This window comes from Epinephelus moara, chromosome 14, assembly GCF_006386435.1.
Source record: "Epinephelus moara isolate mb chromosome 14, YSFRI_EMoa_1.0, whole genome shotgun sequence".
Lineage (NCBI taxonomy): Eukaryota > Metazoa > Chordata > Actinopteri > Perciformes > Serranidae > Epinephelus > Epinephelus moara.
In genome coordinates this window covers 23415984-23439222 of record NC_065519.1, presented here as the reverse complement: position 1 = coordinate 23439222, position 23239 = coordinate 23415984, and the positions used below count along the sequence as shown (strand labels likewise).

The 23239-nt window shown below is 42.7% G+C and overlaps 2 protein-coding genes across 5 annotated transcripts in view; one reads left to right on the top strand and one right to left on the bottom strand.

Annotated features, from left to right (window-relative positions):
* LOC126400433 (KATNB1-like protein 1) overlaps positions 1-1957 on the bottom strand; it is a 9705-nt gene extending 7748 nt beyond the window's left edge. Inside the window, exon 1 of the mRNA XM_050061110.1 lies at positions 1505-1957. The gene's annotated coding sequence lies outside the window, so the exon portion shown is untranslated. The remainder of the gene's footprint in view (positions 1-1504) is intronic.
* Positions 1093-23239, top strand: acp7 (acid phosphatase 7, tartrate resistant (putative)). Of its 4 annotated transcripts, none has more exons than XM_050061109.1 (15): positions 1093-1145; positions 2067-2182; positions 2349-2469; positions 4358-4558; positions 4637-4819; positions 7107-7132; positions 8044-8141; positions 14419-14481; positions 18629-18743; positions 20486-20599; positions 21345-21411; positions 21830-21897; positions 21984-22055; positions 22426-22563; positions 22677-23239. In XM_050061109.1, the coding sequence occupies exons 3-15, from the start codon at positions 2361-2363 to the stop codon at positions 22740-22742; spliced, it is 1320 nt and encodes a 439-aa protein (XP_049917066.1). In that variant the 5' UTR covers positions 1093-1145; positions 2067-2182; positions 2349-2360; the 3' UTR covers positions 22743-23239. The 4 variants fall into 4 exon arrangements, with proteins under 4 accessions (XP_049917066.1, XP_049917063.1, XP_049917065.1 ...); XM_050061106.1 differs by having other exon boundaries at positions 2333-2469; XM_050061108.1 differs by having other exon boundaries at positions 1097-1145; positions 2067-2177; positions 2333-2469.

Below are 23239 nucleotides of genomic sequence, written 5' to 3'. Positions count from 1 at the left end.
CTAACGCTATGTCACACAACTTAAAGAAAAAAGGTTAACATTTATATAATATTACTTAGAATTATGATGCTTTGTCAAACAGCTATGTCGGTGTATGTGTTATTCCAAATTGTCAACTATCTGTTTCATGGCACCAACGTGACATAACGCAGTATAACGTTAGTAGTTAACTTGTGGCCTGAATTGTAACTACAAATTATGTGGAACTGCGTTTTTCTGACACACTTATTTTGTGTGTAGTTTCCCAAAAAACACAGATAGGAGACGGGCATGGGTAGCAGCAGTGAGGAGAAAGGACTTTGTCCCGAGTGACTCCTCAGTCATCTGCAGCTGTCACTTCAGACCTGAGGACTTCGACAGGACTGGGCAGACTCCTAAAAATAATACTAGCTACTGTACACTGTATTTTTTGTAAATATGACCTAATAATGTAAACAGTTCTGTGTCCAGGCTCCCATGAGCACTGTGGTGTTATACATATGAGATTAAAGCAAAATTTTGTGTAAACATGCAGCTCTAAGTCATTTATTTTCACTTGTACAAAACCAACATTTGTTAATCAGAATCTACACTGCAGCTCGGCACAACCCTGCTGATACACTATTTTTTGCACATTGTGTGAAATGTGAATAAACATTTATAGTCAAAATTAATAATTAAATGACATCATGGTGGGCATTGTACATCTAGTAAGAAAAAAGAATATTTATTACATGGGGAAAGTTTAGTTTAAATGTGTTGTAGAACTATTACTGTTACTTTATCTACATAAGATCAAATATTTTGGTATGAAAAGCTGCATTTTTTATTTAACCAAGTATCCTGTATCATAACTACATGTCTGACGATTGTAACAAACCAAACCGCATGAAAATCGGTTGAGAATTCAGCGAGTAATGATGATTTTAATCATAAATAATCTCCTGCCTCAATAGACATACATGCATTAGGCAGCGCGGCTCCACCTGGGCAAGATGGCGGCCGCGTTGACGTATCGCTCCAATGAGGAGCACCGTTGAATGCGGCATCTACGTATATATATCTATGACAAGCCAGGGTGCGGCATCTATGTGTATATATATCTATGCGCTTGTGTGCCGTGACGTACCAGGAAGTGCTCCGGGGCCAAACAGCTAAGTTGAGTTGTGAGTGTTTTAAGCTTCTAAATCAACATTTAGCTAATTTAGTAGGGTCAGACAGTGTTTGAGTTTTTGTAGAGCCTTATTCAGTATCTTCAAACTGTCCGTGTTGTTCATAGATAAAATAAAAAGACTCTATTGTGCGTAACGTTTTACGTAACTTATCGAAATAAAGCTAGTTAATAACTATAAGAATCCGCTTATAGCTAAGTTAGCTAAATAGACGAAAACAGCTATTAAACACGGTTTAAAAGTTACAATCAGGGGTGTAGGAAATAGCTTATAACATTTACAGTGGGTCTAACTGCGTTACAACACTCAACGTGACAGGAATTACTCAACCTAAATGGTGTAACGTTACTCACCTTGTTTCCCATTCCTAGGCCAAGACAGTGGAGTTAAACCTTCCCTTTGATTCTTTAAGGCGACTGCCAGCTAGCTTACATCCGATTTCAACTGCTATTACCGCCCAGTAACAGAGAATAAAGCATCCTATTCATAATGCAGACTGTGCAGTGTGCACCCTCTAGCGACCATTGAGAGATTAATGGTGCAGATTTCAAAAGCAAACACTTTGTTAAAGCTGTGGTCCAGATTTGTGGTTTTAAGTCATCCCAGTCAGCTGAACTGGAGAGGCAGTTAACATAACTAATGCATGAGGACAGCTGGTAGTGTTTTGGCTCAAATTAAACTTGCTTTTGCCTTCATGAGCCATGTGCCTTTACTCCGATCAGTGAGGCATATCAGCCATTTGCCTTTTCACTTTATTGATCTGAGGCAAGTTGTGGCTTGCAGGTTAATCTCTGCTGTACTTGAGCCCACTTTGACTTCCCTGATTGCACAATGAAAAACAACATCAGCTGCTTTTGTTGACAGATCATCTCTTTCCGTGCTGTTCTCGCTGACTCTGCTGTTTTGGTTCTGCAGTTTCATCAGTTGGTTGACTGATGCAAAGGTCCTCAGCAGAGACCAAAGCACGGTCAGTGTGTGTGTGTGTGTGTGTCGCTGCCACGGACTGCTGTGTGAACTGGCACTGAGGTCAGGTAGGATATTTTAAAGCTGATCCACATTGATCCACTTGGTTTTATACCAATATTGTCATGTGATGTTTGGCATGAAAGCTTGTAACATCATGTGATTACAGTGTCAAGATTGTTTTATTCTCTGGGTGTGTGTGTTGCTACTTTAACCAGGCTGCTGTTCCTGCAGTCCACTGTGAAAATGGAGCCTGTTCGTGCTGCCTGTGCCTTGTTAAGCCTAGCACCCCTGTTGGTGCTTGGTGTTCCTCCCATATGGACTCAGCCAGAGCAGGTGCACCTCTCTTATCCAGGTAAGTGTTTTGAAATGTTCCCGTCCCAGCTTCACATGTTTTCATTCAGGGATACAATTTTCCGCTTGGTAATACAAACCAGTGCTCAGATCATATGGATTGCATATTTACAGATGTTTTGTACAAATCGCTCGATGATATATGGACTGAAAGCTCTGGTACATTTAAGCAGCAGAACATTTTGTTATTGTTCTGCAGCTCAAAAACAAGTTCACTGAAGTTCAGATTCACTGTTAGTGAACTTGATATTTTAAATAGTCTATGGGCCCCATGTAAATGATCTATACTGCATGGTATGAAGCAGTGGTTCCTGACCTTTTTTGTGTCAAGGACCCCTAAATTGAAACACATATGGTCACGAACTTCCCATTTGATAAGATTTTACCTCAGGGATCCTCCATCTGAAATGAGATATGAGACCAGAATTCTCTAGTTTTCAACCACATTTGAGGAGATAACCATGGAAGAAGTGAAACCTATGATCAGAATAGTCTTGTGACTCTCACTCACCTAAGGATCACTTCTCTGGTGAGTTAAACCGTAATAATAAACGATTCCCCATTTTCCTGGGGACTCCCTGGAACTCCTTAAAGGACCCCTGTTGAGAACCACTGGTCTAAAGCTTGGTGCAGGTCCATTGAGGGTCTGTCTTTCTCCACCTTTTATTGTCAAGTTAATAACTCAAGTTTGTAGTTTGCTGCTCAAATGTCCCATGACATTTGCTGCATTGACATTTCTTCTCTTACTGCATTACTCAGCAGAAAACAGCTCGCTTCTCCAATTTGCCAAATTCGCTACGTAAACAGCAGAGCGCCATGTACAGGCACACCTGGCTTTTAAAGGGAATGGGAGATGACACTCTGGTTGAATTCATATAAATCCCAAAACACAGCCATGATTAATTAAGAGACTAAATACAACCCCTTTGCCCCTTGTGCCTTGCTTTGTGCCCAACCTACGTGCCGTTTAACCAGCAGAAGAAGAGTTGGACACTCCCTAAATGCACTTGCGGCATGCACTTTAGACCAATGGTTCCCAACTTGTGGGTCACGGTCCAAATGTGGGTCCTGGGCTCATTCTGAATGGACCAGAAGTGGCTCATAAAAAGGGTTAGTTTATAAAAAAAACACACTTTATTTTTAAGTACCGCAAATTTCTGACACAGAGCTTTAATTTTTAAGTGCTGTTTCCTGTTGTAGAGTGAGTGACTAATGGATAGCTACTTGACAGAGACAGCAAACTAGCTTGTTGATATGGCCAAACGCTAGTATGACGCTGAAAGTATTTAAGTGTGGGGACCTTTAACTAATGACTAAGCAGAAATCTGGACTCCAAGACTGGACCAATTGGGAACCACTGCTGTAGTCCACGTGCTATAGATTGTTAAATAGGTCCCTATGTGTTTCATGTAATGCAGGTAATTCAGTGGCTGAAAGGCCTTGATAAAACTTTAAGTATATTTGCGGCAACAGAAACATGTCCTGATGAAGTGCCCTGTTGCTCTGAAACTACCTGTGCACTCTCTGTAAGTCATTTAGGTCAAAGGCGCCAAATAATTGTCTTAACTGCCATACATAATGTTACCCTTGGTTCACACAGAGTCTGTGCAGCATAAATGTTCTTTCGTTCATTCCCCATGAAGGTGAAACGTGGTAGTCATTACATGCGTTGATGTCTTGATGAAATGAGTACCTGGCCAGTTGTCAGCTTATCTCAGCTCTCTGATGGTTATATCACGCTGGCGGCAAGATCAAAAGCATCAGTCATGTGCAGAGTCAGCCTTTTCATAAGCATCTCTTGGCTTTTAAAGGTGCATCAGTAAGTGAATCCAGTTGTTCTGTCAGATCAGTCTACATCACGGTTCAAATAATTGGGCTTTTCTTCACAGGAGAGCCAGGTTCTATGGTGGTGACCTGGACCACCTTCAACAAGACAGACAGCAAGGTGGAGTACGGCCTTCTGGGCGGTCGGCTCTTTGACATGACTGCCAAAGGTGATGCAACTTTGTTTGTGGACTCAGGAGAGGAGAAGAGGAAGATGTACATCCACAGAGTCACTCTCACAGACCTCAAACCTGCTGCTACTTATGGTATGTGGAGGTTAAATATGACTGACCTTAATAGCATAACTCATGTGAAAGATTTCTTCTTGTACTGTGCACTTTCAGTCTACCACTGTGGGAGCGATGACGGCTGGAGCGATGTGTTTTCCTTCACTGCTCTGAATGACAGCACAAGCTTTAGCCCCAGGTTTGCTCTGTATGGTGACCTGGGCAACGAGAACCCTCAGTCTCTGGCTCGACTGCAAAAGGAGACGCAGCTTGGCATGTACGATGTCATCCTGCACATAGGTAAGCTCCACACTGATAGAAATATTACAGTAATTTGCACAATGAAAACTGTGAAGAGGCATTAAGTTTTATCGGCTGTTGTCTCAGACATTAGTCATCTGCGGATACCTGGCACAGCTTGCAACAGAGTGTAGGAACATAAATCAAATCAAGTAAGCTAGCTGAGCCATTCTAACAGAAATGCCTAATAACGAGGTAATGTATCATGATGGTGATTACTGTAATCAGCATAATAATACCTATTTGTCATTTGTATGCTTTGCTTTTGAACAATATGGGTTGAATGGTGGTCACTAGCTTGTTCCATCACTTGTGGGGAGTTAAATCTAAACAGATAATGGGTCTGTGTTGTGCCAAAATGTGTTCGCCCAAAAATCTGATTGGATCCCTGGCTGTCTAGTTTTTGCGCCCATCTTGATTTAAGGGAAAACAACAGAACAGCACCATTTGTCTTTTCCTTTGTTGTCTTTTTACTGAAACATGGAGTTAAACACTGTTTTACAGCCACTTTACAAGGTTGGAGAGAATATATATCTTTGATTGCCTCACAAAGCAAGATCGCGTTATTTGTTTGAAGCTAACCATAGTCCACTAGTCAGTTATGGAAGGTATAGTGTGACATTGTGGGAAATGTTTGATGAGGATTTTTTTTCTCATTAAAGGTTTTAAGGCTTTAACATAAAATTGAAATTGAAAATTGCTGCCACTCTCATGACTAGCTTAGCTTAGCATGAAGACTGGAAGCAGGGGGAAACAGCTAACGTGGCTCTGTCAAAAGGTCTAGCATCTCTAAAGTTCCAGCATGTAACTCCAAGTAAAACCCCAAATTGTTGTTTGTACATTTCAATTTATGTACAGAATAAACAAACAAGATGTAACATGTTAATTAGTGAGTTTTAGCGGTGCTTGTCAGCAGGTCTATTTGTCTTCATTCAGAGCCAGGCTAGCTGTTTACCCCTGTTTCCAGACTTTATGCTAAGTTAATCATACTGCTTACTGGCTCTAGCTTAATATTTCGCTTACAAACGTGAGAGTCTGTCTCATCTAAGTCTCTGCAAAAAAGAGATTAAGCTCGTTTCCCAAGCAGAAACCTCCTGGGCTGAATAATGAAGCCAACATGGAAGTACCAAAAACTGCAGTTCCTTGAATGGCCACTTGAGGCTGGCTCCATTGCTGCTCCAGGGATGACGTGATATTTTTCGTCAGGTAGCATTGCACCTCGTCAAAAAGCCTATGGGATTTTTCCATTGGATCTTGTATTATTGCCAGAAATAAGCTCTGTGGCAAACAAACGTATGATTATTGAAACCTAAATGCAATCGCCAGAAGTAAAAAGCTAACGTTAGGCTATAAACGAACTACACTACAGTCGCATGACTTAACGTCACCACCATAACAAGACCGTAAAGCTGTGTTGGCGCGACGTGATGATGTTCTGCAGACTCATTTAGCCACTTACTAGAAACCACCTTTTTGAGACACATAGAAGCTTCAAAGTTTATGAGTGGGCTTTTTACTGACGTATTTTATATCGTACAACAAAACGTGAAAGTCTCTTCAGCTTGTGTTAACCACAGACCTTATTTCAGACATCTAACTAAAACCACATTCAAAAAACCCAATGACCTCAAGATGAGGGAACCAGGAGTGGGAAAATGCTAACTCATTCCTGGGCTCATTGGGACTTAGTCCTGGCGGACTCCACAGACCCCCATTTTAAAATGCCTGACTTTTCAGCAAAAATAAACGTGTGCAGCCTGGCACAAAGGACGGGTTTGGTCTCTATAGCTAATTTCCCCCTTAATGTAACTGTATGGGGTTTGAATTTTTTATCTAGCTCACCCGGTTAAATTTTAATAAGGCTTAAAGTTCCGCACAAATAAAGGCATGGCCGCTTTGACTGACAGGCTGTCTGCAAGATATCACCACAGTCTATGAGTCAGATCTACTCGCTCCTCGGTCCTCCATAGCACCACCCTCTCATCCAAATACAGTCACTTCTAGTTTCAAAAATCCAAGATGACAACAGCTAAAATGCCAAACTTGAGGCTTTAAAACGGGGGTCCACAAACCAGTGGATGGCGTCATGGTAGCCTTGTCCATTATTTGTGGTCTTTGGCATTTCCCAAAATGTTGAATTATTCCTTTAAGTGCATTATCCCTATAATAAAGAAGTAAACACAACTTTTTTGGGGGAAACTCATTTTGGCACAGTGCACCAATAGTCAACAGTCTTAAAAACACTTAAAGGATTCATTCTAATCTGTAGATTTTTTTTTTTTTACAGGGGACTTTGCCTACGATATGGATGAGGTATTTTACTCTTCTCTTTTCAATGTCATGATCACACTTGTGCCCAGTTAAGTTCACTGACAGCAGATTTCTTTCGTCAATAGCGTATATTCTTAAAGCCACTCTGATATTCCACTAATTCCACAATGACAGATGAGATAAGCCACTTTACCTTCCTCCAGTGCCCCCGTCCCAAGCCTCACCACGATTTATTATCAGTGCACATGAAGGCTCTCAGCTGTGGTTGAGACACACAGCTAATGATTAGCATTACTGTGAAATGCCTTAAGCCTGCGGTGAAAGACGAGAGTCAGGGTCATGTCGCCCAAGTATTTCTTGAATGAAATAAGCGCCATTTGAAACCACAAATCTTAAGTCTCAATAACATATTTGCTCATCTGAAAACCTCCCCTAGCTGTCATCTGTAATATTTAGCGGACATAACCTTGTCTCGGATGCTAATATCATTTTTCCTGAAATGACTTCCTGCATTATTCATGCCTCTTTTTTTTGTCAAATGTGGAGAAATGCAATCAGCAGACCACTGCAAAAATGAATAACCATAATTCACCCAAGCTGTGTTTTTTAACTGGAATGTGCGAGTACATCCTGTGGCTTCACTGATATTATAAATAGAAAACCAGAAAAAGGGAATTTTGTCTGAAAAAGGTCATTAATGGTTGTGGCAGGTAGAAGCCATCAGTACAGCCATGAACCGCAGTGTGTTTTTAAAAGCTGCGTTAGCATATGTAAGAAAAAAATGCCAGTGAGGTTTGTATGGTTGGCTGAGGATGAAGCTGTCTGGAAAATTGACTCGCATAGTTGTGAAAACTAATTTGGCTGAACATCAGTGAAGAGAGAAATATGAAACATTGTTGTCTGACAGGAAAATCTTTTCTGTCATGTTTAACGGCTGAATGTCACTGCTCCAGGACAACGCCAGGATCGGAGACGAGTTCATGAGGCAGATCCAGTCCATAGCGGCCTACGTGCCCTATATGACGTGTCCAGGCAACCACGAAGCTACGTAGTAGGTGGAATTTAATTTCTCAATTTCTTTTTGGATGTATTCATTAATGGACTCACATGACAGCATTAGGAGAAATTTATAGTCAGTGAGTCAACATGGAAGCCGTCTGACTGCCTTCTGCTTTTGATTACCTAATGTTTTCCTTTTTATTTACATTTAATGCCACATTCTGCTCGAGGGCAAAAGTATGATTAATGGGCACAAATAGCAGCACATCCATATTCGTGACACAGACGTGCCAGACACCTCATGACAAATTGCATTCAGAAATGGCCACTGTAAATGCTATGTGCCTGTGTCTGTGCGTGCTTCAACTTTTTTTGGTGAGGGGTTGTGAACCCCCAAAAAACAACCTTTCTGGTGAGCTGCAGTTTTTCCACTATAATGAACACACTCTGTTCTGCCGAAAAACTTCGCACTGTACCATTTGAACAGATGGGAGCTATTTTGGTCTCGAAAGGCTGGAGCAGCGTCAGTAACCACCAACATCTAAACAAGACAACGCTCTCCAAAACAAACATTTATCTGACTGGCAATCATCAGCACACTATCTGTTTTCCCGTTCCCAGAGATGTCCTGCTGTGGTGGGAACTCTGTCTGCGTTTTGACTCATCTTCACTGAACGCGTTGTTCACATTTTATTGTCTGGGAATTTATCTGGATTGGATGACAAGACAGTGAGGACGGGGTGATGCAGCAATTTAAGTATGTGAAAACAAATTCAGAGCAGAAGCAATTTACCAATGAGACAGTTGTAAGAATTAATTTTGTTTTAAAATCATTTTTGATGAGGGATCAATCAGCATTTTTCAAGCAGAAACCCTCCTCTGCTGGTTTCAGCCTCTCAGATGTGAGGATTTGATGCTTTTTGATGATCGTAAACTGAATGCCTTTCAGTTTTGGACTGTTGGCGAGACAAAACGCTCAATTTGAGCTTTGAATCTGGGCGGCTGTGGTGGATATTTTTCACTATTTCATCACATTTTATCCGTCGACTGTTCAAGTGGTTGCTTTGGAAAATAATCTGCAGATTAACTGGCAGTGAAATAAATCATTTGTTGCAGCCCCTAAACAATTGTGGAAGCTTTGTTGTACATTGATAGTCTGACATATTCATATTGCATCTTTTTCCCTGACTTTGTCTCCACAATGCACAGTAATGAGTCAGGGTGGTTTGTATAATAACCTAATATGGAACGAAATGCACCACTAAGAATTTTGGTCTATGATCTGTCTCGCTGATGTAATATGACAAAATATAATTTGCTATGAGTCCATGACTCTTGTTCCGCTCTGGGCATCTACAGCCAAACTGTCACATTAACAGAAATTGGAGCTGCGTGACAAGGGCGACTTCTGTTAGCTGAGCACGAGGTGCGTTTCCTGTCAGGTCAAAGGTCAGAGATACCAGTCACAGCTTTGAAAGGAAACCACTGAAACATTTCTAGAAAAAAACAGAAGGATGTGCTTTTGCATTTGTTTATTTTGGTTTTTCGTGCACTAAGTAATAACCAGTCTGTACCCAAATCTGGTTTCCATCACTTAAGAGGTCATAGCATCGACTTGCACTCATTTCCTGGAGGCTTATCCTGACCAAAGACATGCAAGGCATCCTGTCTTCCAGTAGCTGTTAGTCTGCTGAAGTCCATCAAATGATCTCTGTACTTGAGATCCATCTTAAAGGGATAGTGCACCCAAAAATGAAAATTCAGCCATTATCTACTCACCTTCATGCCGACGGAGGCTCAGGTGAAGTTAAAAGTTGTTTGGAGAAACGTCATTTGAACTCTGGTATTAGCCTCACTGTAGCTCGCGCGAGACCGTGAGACATGGGCACCGCATTCATGTGTGTTCACTTGCTTTCGCTGGTCTCGCACACAAGCGTGCACACGAGAGGCAGTTAGAGCTACAGGCTACAATGAGGCTAAAAACAGAGTTGAAATGACGTTTCTCCAAACAACTTTTTATGTTGGGGCTTCAGGACACTCATCACACGGACGAGCAGTATGGAGATATTTTGTGGTTTCAATTATGTGTTTTTAGACGTTTGAATCTGGGACGCCGTCAGCCTCCATTAGGTGGAGTTGTGTTGCTACCCCCTCTCCCCTGGGATCTCTGCAAGTGTTGTGAGGACTCTAAAACTTCACATGAGCCTCCCTCGGCATGAAGGTGAGTGGATAATGGCTGAATTTTCATTTTTGGGTGCACTATCCCTTTAAAGGTACACTACACAGGATTTTCCTAAAAAACAATTAATAGATTAATTTAGAAATAATTCCTCTCAGTCGTCACTTATGACCCACTAGAGGTATGTGGTGGTGTATTATTCTGTAGATACTTTCCTCACTGCATGTATTTTCTTATTTCTTCTTATTTTTCTGTGTGTGGGGCATTAATGGGCGTGCACTCCCACCATAGACTGACCCCTACAACACTCAGGTAAAGTCAGGGCTTTATAAAAAGGTAGCAACCAGGTACCACACCGTAAGCAGCAGACATCCAAAAGCCACAGCACAGAAAAAATGCAAATATATCGAGGTGAAACGCCAAACCATAGTGATTCTCGGGTTGGCTTTTACTGTCACTTTTGCCGGTGAACGTGTTGACAAACAGTAGCAGACCATCCTGTGTAGTATACCTTTAAGCTATCATGTGTTGTTTCTGCACTTTATGACCCATTACTTGGTGGGAAGTTCTTTTTAATGAGATTTTCTATTGTCTGACTTGTATTGTATGATGTTATTGTTATTGCTATGTGGTTGTGGATTGCTCAGCTTATCGTGGCTGCAAATCTAATTTCCTCGAGTGAGACAATAAAGCTAAACAGAACTGAACTGAACCAGACGATTGTTATGTCTTTAAGATGACAGAAATGCCCTTCATAATCTCCCAGAGCCCAAGGTGATGCCTTTATATGTCTTGTTTTGTGCGACCAATGTTCCTGAACCCAAAGATATTCAGCTAACGCGTCCATTTGAGCAGCGAGAAACAGAAAACAGAGAGTTTTTGCTTCAAAAATACCTTGTTAGTCAGATGTTTTCAGTCAATTATTTCAGTCAGTTTTCGAGGCTCAGTTCTGTGTTGTTTTGTTGACGATGGTACGAGATGATTAAAGACTTCAGCGGCCTCAGATGCTTTGAATCCCGAGGATTAGCAGCCAATGTCTCCCTGAATTCCAAGCACATCTGCTGGAGTCAGTTGCGTGTGTTTGTGCACATGAAACGTTAAGAGGTGCCTGATCCTGCACCATAATATTTACTTGCCGCCGCTATACCGAGACACCCCTCGCCTGGCTTTGCCATGTGCAATGTGACTACTGCCTGGTCTCTATTAAGGAGCTGCTAACAGTAGTCTCTTTTTCTTGGCGCTGCATCCTGACATAGGAGCCTGATATCAAGAAACGGCTTACTGCATTACATAACCAGAAATCCAGCTCGTCTCTTTCTCTGCTATACCTAAATGTGTGTTTTGCTCTGTGGTGTTGTTAAGAATCCAGATATTCCCAGCCAGCAGCTGGCCCCTGCTTCTTCTTCCTAGCTGTCTGTTGTGCTCTCTCTCTCACTATGCTCCTCTGTTCATCTCTCTTTCCAACCTCAAAACCTAATGGGTAAAAGGCAATTGAAACATGGCTGACCACAGAAGTTTTCAGTCAGCATTCCAGCAGGATGAGAACAGTGGATCCACAGAAGATGCTAAGGCCCCAATCAAGACTGTCTTTGTTCCCAGAGCACAATATGGTCCATCGGGCGCTCGCAGGGACAGGGAACTGTTTTGTAACAATGTCCTGTGACGGGAGTTAGTGACATGCTTCCTGAAGACTCCAGCTAGTTCCTTTCCTTTCCCCCAACGTCCTGGATTAAGCTCATCAGATGATGAAAGGAAAGATTTGATGAAGGGGGGGAAAGTCTTGTTGGGTTAGTTTAAGAGTCAGGTTGTTCACATTGACTTTGACAGCCACCAGATTTTTATCTTGATCTTCTTTTAATGGAAAAGCAAACACACATGGAAACAAGCGTGCTTCAGGTTACGGAGGATGACTCACATGTTACGGTGGGACTCCCACAGCGCTGAATTAATGAAACAAATAGAATTTTGTCATATTTGTATCAGAGTTTCCAGCACAGAGCCACAAAGACGAGAGACTTTGAAGCCAGCAGTTGACTTTATTTCTACAGACTGATCCTTCCCCTCGGGGGTATGCTCGGTTATATCACTCTGTTTGAATTCCTAGAGAGTGTGTGTATTATTTCAGTGAATGAAAGATTGATTGTTTATTTCTACTAACTGCCTTCCCAGATCTCCTCTGCATGGTTGCTGGTACTCTTCCTCGCCACAAGATGGGAGTATGAATCCATTTTATGGCCGGTCCTGGTTCAATGCCGTGACTCAGAAGTTTAGATCGAAACTGATTTTCACAGGAGCAGAAGTCACTCTTTAGCTCTATTTTAACATACATTCATGGACTGATCAGGAGACGGTGGGCCCCTGGGCACAGATATGCAAAAGGCCCCACCAGCTCTCCTACATAGAAGCAAGACACACAGACTATGTTATGGTTTTGCCTCTTTTTTGCTTCTATTTGTAGACAATATGCATCTTTTAATGGGTTTGTGTGTCTTTGTGGTCTTTTTGAGTGGCTTCCTGGTGATACGTGTCAATTTAAGTGATATTTTGGAGGGCCCCTGACCCTTTAGGTGCCTGGGCCTGTGCCCAATAGGCCCGTTCAGTAATCCATCCATGCTTGCATTACTTGTGTGATTGGATTTTGATTTATTGTTAATTTCAGATGATGCATTGTTGTACATGTTCAACATCTAAGCTAAGTTTTCTAGATGGACATGAAGAGATTCTGCATCAAACTGCATTCTCCTTCTGCTGAAAGATCACAGCTCACAAACTAACCTCTGCTGGATTACCACACCAGCCTCAGATCTTAAATCCTGACCTCAGTGTCTCATCAGTTTCAGACTTATTCAACATCAGTAAAGGACTAGTGTCATGCTCCCCTTGTGTCCCTGTCCCTAGCCCTTGATCTCTGACCCCACTGTCTCTTGTTACCCCTAACCCTACATTAACCAAGTCAGTGCAGGGATCTGAACCGTCCCACCCTGACCCGGCTGCAGTCCAGAATACTGCCTTTTTTCTCTCCCTTATGTAAGATAAGAAAACAATCACTCCCATCACCTCGCTTAGTTAATGGCCCGTTGAGAAGATTGGCTCCTGCTTTCATGCTGAAATTAAAAACCGTGAAAAGAGACTGGCGGTTTGGCGTCAGGGAGAGCTTTCCATTAAAGAGTTTTTCCTCTTTTGCATGGTGTGCCCATTGTAATATGTGCAGAGCACTGGTTTAATGTGTAGCCAGTGCACTCTTAGACATTGTTTTTGATTATTTCTTGTCTTAAAGCACAGGTCCGTGTTTGATTCCGGGTGCAGTGCAAAGAGTCTAAAAATTAGTGGCGGTGATTGTGGTAGCAGTGACAGATAACTGCATGCATCTTACTACATCAGGAGCAAGTAGGAACCACCACATCTCAGTCTTGAAACCACTGTGGAAGTGCCTTGATATGTAATTCCTTTAATGGCCGTTGGATCTAAAATTATAATCTTCTTTAAAGAAGATGTCACGGTTTGCAGAGGGGTATATTTAGAGGCCTGTTTCCTTGATTGACAGGTGTAGTACACTCAGCCATGGTGGCACCAACTTGCTCGTCCCATGTCGGCTCCACCCAGGCTCCCCCACGTTGGCCAAATTTTGATTATCTGACCATGATCCTAAGCTTCAAAACATCTCATCAGAAACCTATAGGGGTGAGGTCACAGAGGCTTCGTCCACGTTTTTCTGCAGCCTTTAATTTGGAGAGGCAGCCTCTGATATCCTGGCGACAGCAAAGTGTACGGTTTCTTAGAATATCTAAAACTAGCTACGTCTTGTTTTTTTTTTTGTTTTTTTCAAGTTTGAAGCAGATGTCACCACCGCAGTTTGATGGTCATCTTTATCCGATGATATACCACCCGGAGTTCTCTGCCAGGTTGAAATGAAAGCTGAAAAGTGACACAGGACAAAAGAATCGCACTGAAACTAGGCAGCTATTTTAAGAAGTGCTGATTCGTTATATTTCATAGCAAAGCTGAGAATTATCTTAAGTGTATTGTGCATGCACCACAAAATAAGAGAGAGAGCAGAGGTCTGTGGTGTTAATTGCCGTTTCTTAAACATTTAAAGAACTTAGATTGTATGATCAGTCTGTCTAACTTTTTCTTTTTTGTTTGTTCACAGTAACTTCTCCAACTACAGGAATCGCTTCAGCATGCCGGGACAGACTGAGAGCCTTTGGTACAGGTAAAGGAATATGTTGGCCTTATGGAATAACACAATGTTTAAGTCAACCAGATGTTGCTTTAGTTAAAGGAATACTTCACCACCCAAAGTTAGTCACCTTGTGTTACAGTGAAGTCATGAAGAAAACGTTATTTCTTGCATGCTTCCATGCTTGATAAATTGAAGTAAAAGAGGTCTGTACTATATTATACTATATTAAAACATTTGTTTCTGATCTTCCACGCCACTTACCACTTGTTATATATCCAAAGCCCTATTTAGATAGGAGTTGTGCAAATTTGCAGGAAAGCCCAATCAGTCTTTTTTCAGCATTGGCAGTATAAAAACAAAATTGGGGAGTGCAGCAAAATGCCGCCTGCCTACTTCTGTCTATACAGAATGCGCCTTTTTCGGGGCAATGGGGGGCGTGAGCAAGTAACAAAACATGTAGCTCAGCGTGTGACGTAAACAGTGATGTTAAGGGAAGCCGGTCAGTCCTTCGGCGATTTTCTCATAAGTCGACGGTTAATGGCCTCTTCGTTTGTGAGGACAAGGAGGGTGCGCAATTCCTTGTCTCCCCAGGTGCTCATCTTTACAGTGTCTGTCACGTTTGCGTTTCCCTCTTGCTACTAGCTGCTCGCTAATTCCTGCTATCAGTTGTTTCCTGTTTATCCACTGCCAGTGGCTCGCACGTGCTGCGTCATCAACAGCCCCTCCCGTTGCAGAAGGCCGCCTCAGTCTATTTAAACTAAAAGGGTTCTGCCAATATGTCTACCCTACGAGGCGGAAAATTGGGCACCTTGGATCAACTCGCCAATTCGGCTCTGTGTTTCTAAACGCTCACAGCTTGCCGGCAAAACGGCCCAACATTCGCGGAAAATCTGGCAGTGTAAAAGGGACTCAAGTCTTATTTATCCAGTCGTATGCTCAGTGCTTCCCAGACAGACGGCCCCTGCCCACTGAAAACTGAACTAACAGAGAAACTTAGCCATGCTTGCTTCAAAGCCAGACTATATTGACAAAAAGAGTTATTTTACTTTGCTGAACACTGGAGCTGCTGGTCTACCGCTGTCTTAATTGGTAGTTTGTTTCAGAATCAGAATCAGAATCAGAAATACTTTATTGATCCCCGAGGGGAAATTATTTATGTTACAGGTGCTCCTTGCAAGAGAGGAAAGATACGTGAAAATATAAGAAATTTAAACAGTAGTATTAACAAATATATAGTTAAATAAACAGGAATTATTAACAAACATAAACGTAAATAAATATATATATATACATATATATATTGTAAACTGAACAAGATTATTTACACAAACAGAATATATACAGTCAGGGTGAATGGGGTTATTGCACAAGTTAAATTAAATTATTGCAGTGTGTGAAAAAGTCTCAGGGCCACTCAGAGGGAGGAGTTGTACAGTTTGATGGCCACAGGCAGGAATGATTTCCTGTGGCGCTCAGTGGTACATCTTGGTGGTATGAGTCTCCCACTGAAAGTACTCTTGTGCCTGACCAGCACATGGTGGAGTGGGTGTGAGACATTGTCCAAGATAGTTCGTAGCTTAGACAGCATCCTCCTCTCTGACACCACCATCAGAGAGTCACACTCCATTCCCACAACGTCACTGGCCTTGCGGATCAGTTTGTTGAGTCTGTTGGCGTCCGCCACCCTCAGCCTGCTGCCCCAGCACACAACAGCATAGAGGATAGCACTGGCCACCACAGACTCATAGAAAATCCTGAGCATAGTCCGGCAGATGTTGAAGGACCTCAGTCGCCTCAGAAAATAGAGACGGCTCTGGCCCTTCCTGTAGAGAGCGTTAGTGTTCTTAGCCCAGTCCAGTTTATTGTCAATGTGTACCCCCAGGTACTTATAGTCCTCTACAATGTCCACACTGACCCCCTGGATGGAAACAGGGGTCACCGGTGTCTTGGTCCTCCTCAGATCCACAGCCAGTTCCTTTGTCTTTGCCACGTTGAGCTGCAGATGGTTCTGCTCACACCATGTGACAAAGTTATCCACAACAGCCCTGTACTCATCCTCATCACCCTTGCTGATACATCCAACTATAGCAGAGTCATCAGAAAACTTCTGAAGATGGCAGGTCTCAGTGCAATAGCTGAAGTCCGTGGTGTAGAGGGTGAAGAGGAAGGGAGAGAGGACAGTCCCCTGCGGGGCCCCGGTATTGCTGACCACTCTGTCTGACACACAGCGTTGCAAGCGCACATACTGTGGTCTGCCAGTCAAGTAGTCTACAATCCAGGACACCAGGGGGGCATCCACCTGCATTGCTGTCAGCTTGTCACCCAGTAGAGCTGGACGGATGGTGTTGAACGCACTAGAGAAGTCAAAAAACATGACCCTCACAGTGCTCGCCGGCTTATCCAAATGGGCGTAGACACGGTTGAGCAGGTAGATGATGGCGTCCTCAACTCCAAGTCGGGGCTGATAGGCGAACTGGAGGGGGTCCAAAAGTGGCTTGACCATGGGCCGGAGCTGCTCCAAGACGAGTCTCTCCAGGGTCTTCATGATGTGGGAGGTCAATGCCACGGGTCTGTAGTCCTTGGAGCCACTGGGACGCGACGTCTTTGGCACAGGAACGAGGCAGGATGTCTTCCACAGCAAGGGGACCCTCTGGAGACTCAAGCTCATGTTGAAGACATGCTGAAGTACTCCACATAGCTGGGGGGCACAGGCTTTGAGCACCCTGGGGCTGACACCATCAGGGCCTGCAGCCTTATTTGAGTGGAAAACGAGTACAACTCTCTCAATCAGCATGTTTTGAGAGGGCGCAGTTTCAAAATGACAATCTCAAAAAGCCAGCACAAATACCAAACTTAATAAAGCAAAAAAGTAAGAAAACCAAGAAAACAAGCAGGAGCGACTGCAACAGGCTGCACGCGCGGGCGCATGTGCACAAAAGGATTTGTCTTATTGTGTGGACTAGTTCGATGAATCCAAACTTGCCCTCTAAAACACCAAAGTCGCACAAAAACACCAACAAACTGACTTATGAGGCAGTGGTAGACCAGCAGCTCCCGTGTTCTGCAATGTAAAATTACCGTTTTTGTTCATGGAGTCTGGCTTTAAAGAGAGCATAGATAAGTTTCAGTTTAAGGTCAGCTCCCCATTGTAAAGTTTGGGAAGTGGGGAGCATATGACTGAACAAATGAGACCTGGATTACACTGCACAAGTTGTGTGAGAGTATATAAAGTTCTGCCATTGTTAAATGTGATCCAGTTTTACTTCAATTCATTGTGCATTTTATCCATTTTTGGATTTTTCATTAACCAGAGGCATGCAACAAAATGTTTCCTTCATGAGTTCAGCATAACACGGGATGAGTAATCGACATACGAATGGTCATTATGGGGCTGAAGTATTCCTTTAAGGTGGAATTTGACATGCTTCAGCAGGTGAAAGAACCACAAGCATTTATGGTCAGCAGAAGACAACTTCAAATCAAAATCGGCTGCACACACGGAGCTCGGAAACAGAAGTCATTTCTTTCCAACTCAGGCCCCATGTGAAGTATCATGTGAAGGTTTACCAAGCCTCCTACTGTATTTCAGTAAGCATTAATGAGCTGTAAGAGGCAGCCCAGAGAGACTTGGCAGCAGAGGAGCACTCCCTTCTTTGAGTTTAGTTTGCGTCTCCTATCTCAGGGACACGGGGACTACACAAAGGAGCTATACATCTAACTAGGTGACTCATAGCCAACTACAGGCCCTGCTTCGCTCAGACAGTAAGATAATACCTTGTTAGACCACAGGCCAGCTGCCCAATGATCAGTCCCTGGGTCTGCTGGCTGAGAGCCGGTTAGGAACAAGTAGAGGCAATCTGAATCCCACAACTGCTACTGGAAACTGTTCAGTTCATAACATACAGCACACATGTACAGAGCACATGCTTTTCCATTAACCCTGCAGGATGAACACATACATGCTCATATTACAGCGAGGGGTTTATTCACCAAAGTGGATCTGGCACTGCGTTCAGAAGCAAAATGTCAGAGACAAAACCTTGCCTGGATTTTTTGAGTGTTTTTCACACTTATCTGGCGCTCTAAGTGAGGCCTGTTCTTGCTTATCCGCTGACTTTCAGCATGCTTCCTCTACTGGGTCAAAGCTGTGTATCATTTTAATGATGTGTGTCCGCAGCTGGAACCTGGGGTCAGCTCACATCATCTCCCTCTCCACCGAGGTTTATTTCTATCTTGAATTCGGCCAGGAGCTCCTCTTCAGGCAGTATGAGTGGCTGAAGAAAGACCTGGAGGTTAATGACCGCACCACTCACATATGTTGATGATAGCTAAGTGCTCTCTTTCCTTCCCACAATTGCTCAATGTCTCTCTTTGAAACTACAGTTAGTAACTTTCACAAACAATTTGTCACTTTTTGTCATATTTGCTGAAACTATCACTACATCCCCACAGAAGCACATTAGACAGATAGTCTGTGTAAAACATAAATCAGGTTCCTCTTCACACTCGTTAGAATCTACCGTGGCTCACTGAAAACAACCAATCAAAGCGGAGTCACTAACACAGCTGTGAGTCATGTCAGTCACTGCTTGTCAACTGCGGTTAAACTGTCAAACTAGGCACTGCTGATCAAATATGAATCAAGATTCTGTTACACCATTGCCTATTTCTCACCTCAGATGTTTTCAAAAACATATTTTCATGTACTGTTAAGCTGTAGAGTGGAAAGTTTGCTCCAGCCTGTGGGTGGTTTTCAGCTCAAATGTTCCCAACATGGCAGCCAGGTCACAAGCTTTCTCATTTTACAGCTAAACAATACACTAAACAGTCCCTCCAGGATTTCACAATGTTGCAATCACAACATTAAACACTAATTCAACCGATCCCCGTGAATTCTGTGCGACCTTGCATTTCTGTCCAAACACTGCAACTTAACCCTAAATTTGACTATTTAAAATTTAAAATTGTTTTGATTGTAAGCAGCAGATTGATTCACTCAACCCCTTTTTCTCTTTATCCATCTGTCATGGGACTGCTGCTGCGGAACCAGAGCTGGGACTGAGTCACACACACACAGCAACAGGGCTAACTGTTAGCATCACAAAGCTTACGTTACTCAATGATTATTAACAGGTTTAACGACAAAGTCTAGACATTTCAGTGTCTGTGTGAGAGTAACAATGGCAAAATATGAAGAGTAGCGTCAAGATCTTATTGTGCTTTCTTTAGCTTGTGCTAACCAGGCAGAGAGAGCAGGAGAGGTGCCTCTAATGGGGATGGTCCTTCAGCGCTGCGTCAAATGGCATTAATAGCTGATCAGCAGTGATTAGCTGTTGCTGCCCTGCCCCCTCACCATCATAAATGGACTCTAAATCTGACGGAAACACTGAATGGTCATAAAAATGCTCAGAACTTGCAACTATTTTTGCAGTTTTCAATTTACCCCACACTTAAATTGCAAAAAAGGTCTACAAACGCTGCAACATTCATCCCAATTTTTTAAAAACATTTTAGGTCACAACAACCCCAGATACAGTGAAATCCTGAAGGGACTGACCAAAATATGTTTCTTAAAACATCTGAAGCAAGAAATAGGATTCATAATTGATCAGTGCTATCTAGTTTGACAGTTTTACCACTGTTCACGAGCAGTGACTGACCTGACTGACAGCTGTGTTGGAGACTCGTCAGCTCTGATTGGTAGTTTTCGTTCACGTGTGGTAAGGCCATTAGAAGCACTACAAGGCAGTAGAGCAGGCAGAGGAGTATGGTTTTTTCTTAGATCATATGTCTCGTACTGCTGTTTGGATATAGTGACAGTTTCAGCAAATATGACAAAGTTATTTTCATAAAAGTTACCAACAGCTTTAAATCTCTTTTTTCCATTCTAGCTGCAGTAGTCAGTCCATTCTCTTTTTTTCTCCATTAAAATCTACATATTTTTCACTCTGTTCCAAAATAAAATTCTCCTCCATCCTCAGCGTGACACACATTTACATTTACATGTCCTCACCTCTTCCATCTCCTAAACTAGGAGGCAAACAAGCCAGAGAACCGAGCAGTGCGTCCATGGATCATCACAATGGGACACAGACCAATGTACTGCTCCGACGACGACCAGGACGACTGCACTATGTTCGACTCCCACGTGTGTGAACCACAGAATCCTATCCATTAATGTATACACCTTTAACTAATGTACACAGTCACCCACTGTTTTTCTGCCACAGAGGGTATTGGTGTAAAAAAAATCAAGCATCATTATGAAACAGATGCTTATGTAACAGGAAGTTGAGAGAAGCTTTAAAGTCTGGCTGCGTAACGTGTGATAACTGCTGTTGTAATTACTGAGCTGCATTCCTGGTGGCAGACATTTTATCAGGAAAGCATGATTATAAATTTCTTCTTAATACGACTGTGTACCCAACATTTTATTTGATTTGGCTGAGCAGATGAAATTATATCATTACCTTAAATCATTTTGTTAATTGCACTGAAAGCACTTATAGTTTATTTTACAGTGTGTTATTAAGAGAGAAGCACATCTATATTGTTAAAGGTTTTATTTCATCATCATGAAGGTATTTGTAGGATTCGTTTTCTGCTGCGTTGCCAAAACACCTAATTACCCCTGGTAGCAGACGTGTCACATGTGTTGCAGGCTGGCCAGTCCACATGGCAGCCCATAAGCACACTGAGTACGATATGCTGTCATAATCACTGTAATTTGGACCGAATAGTTTCCACTCAGACTAACTTCCCTCAGCTCTTGGCACCGTTTGGAGCGAGGCAGGCACGTGCGTGATGGGGCTCCACCAGGTAGTGTTTCAGGTAGCAGGTAGTGTTTCAGACACCAGTTCATGCTGACATTCTTCCTCTGTGTTATATCTCAGGTCCGACTGGGACTGAATGACACCACACCGCCAGCCCCGGGTCTAGAGGATCTATTTTACCTCTATGGTATGGTCTCTATTCGACAACCAGCTGTGTGCTGCTAATGGGTGTTTAAGATCACAAATTTGCACGCTCAGACAGACTAATGTCCCAACAGTTGCAGAGAGGAAAGCAGTCCAAACATCCTTTATTAAAAAAGCAGGCCTTTGGTCTGGCTGACATCCCAACAGCACATTTGCAAATGTCTTTCCTGTATGACATTTCTTCGACTTTTGTTTGTTGCATTTAATTATATAAGTTGTGGTGGATTTTTTTTTGAACGTTTTGGTTGCTTTGAGTTTAAGCTTTTGTTGATTGCTGAGAAATCTCAAAATTAAATGGGCAGAGGATCTGAGAAAGATTAGATTACACAGCAGAATGTTTTTAAATGAGCTGTTCTGGTAGTTATTTATTTATATATATCTCTTAAAAATATCTTTCACAGGAGTGGATGTGGAGCTGTGGGCACATGAGCACACATACGAGAGGCTGTGGCCTGTCTACGGTGACAAGGTCAGCTCAGCATTTTTAACTAACCACATTCTTATGTCTGAAGTGTTTGTTTTGGATAAGTGAAACAGACTTGTTTTTCTCTTTAGGTGTACAATGGCAGCAAAGAGCAACCTTATGTGAACCCTAAAGCTCCAGTTCACATCATCACAGGCTCTGCTGTAAGTCCTTTTACATTACCGTTAACGTTTCCCCGCACAGGTCGACGCATGAATTGACAGCGGCATCAACAAAAACAATGTTATGCATTGTTCACAGTCGTTCCTGTGCAGCAGTTGGTCTGCCACATGAGTTTAGTACCAGCTGTTCCTCTGGTTAAGTGTTTTCTGATGTGGTGGTGAGCGGTGCAGGGCATGCTTCGTCATCCAACCACAGAGGGATTAGTCATCTGCATATCAAAACGCAGCCAGGCTCACACCGAGGCACAGCCACAGTTGTAAATGTCACACAGGGCTTTGTGGACAGAGCTGGAGCGAGGCATGCGGCTCATCACTAACAGATTGAGTTTAATCACTGTTGATTCCCCTGCAGGGCTGCCGAGAGAGGACAGACAGGTTCAATCCAAATCCCAAAGAGTGGAGCGCTTTCCGCAGCACAGACTACGGCTACACGCGCATGCAAGTGGCCAACGCCACCCACCTTTACTTGGAGCAGGTCTCCGACGACCAGGTGAGCACACATTGAAGGAAGACATGCACACAAGCACAGCAAATGAAAGGATACATTTAAAGGTCAAAGAGCGTTGCCTCGAGTCATAACAAAGGCTTTTCTGTGTGTTCCAGTATGGGAAGGTGATCGACAGCATATGGGTGGTGAAGGAAAAGCACGGCTTCTCTGCCTGGTTCTGAAGACTGCCGTGCTCAAACAAAACTATCTGCTCAGGAAATGCACTTTGAACTTAAAGGAGATTTATATGATATTCAGAGTGTATCTATGACGGTTGTTTGCACGCAGCTTTTAGCCTTAAGCTAGCAGCTAACAGTGCTGACAAAGCTAACAGTGTTAACAGGAGGGTGGGTGCTACACTTCCAGAAGCTTGAATTACAACAAACATGGAGGTGGCATGACTTCAGTGTGTGCTCAGAACACCATCACTCCGCTATATCTTTACATAATAGTTGTTTGCTGCCATATAAATGCTCTGAATATTGTAAAAGGCTCCTTTAAAACAAGCACATCTTTACACAGCGTGACACCAATTATGCACTGATGATAATGTTCAAATGAAGGCTAACTGAATCCTTTAACTTCAGAAAATTCCACTGTCTTTTATCCACTAATGATCATCTGCTGTAAATGTATATAATGTAACATACGTTTGAATAAATTCTGCTTTTTCCATGGA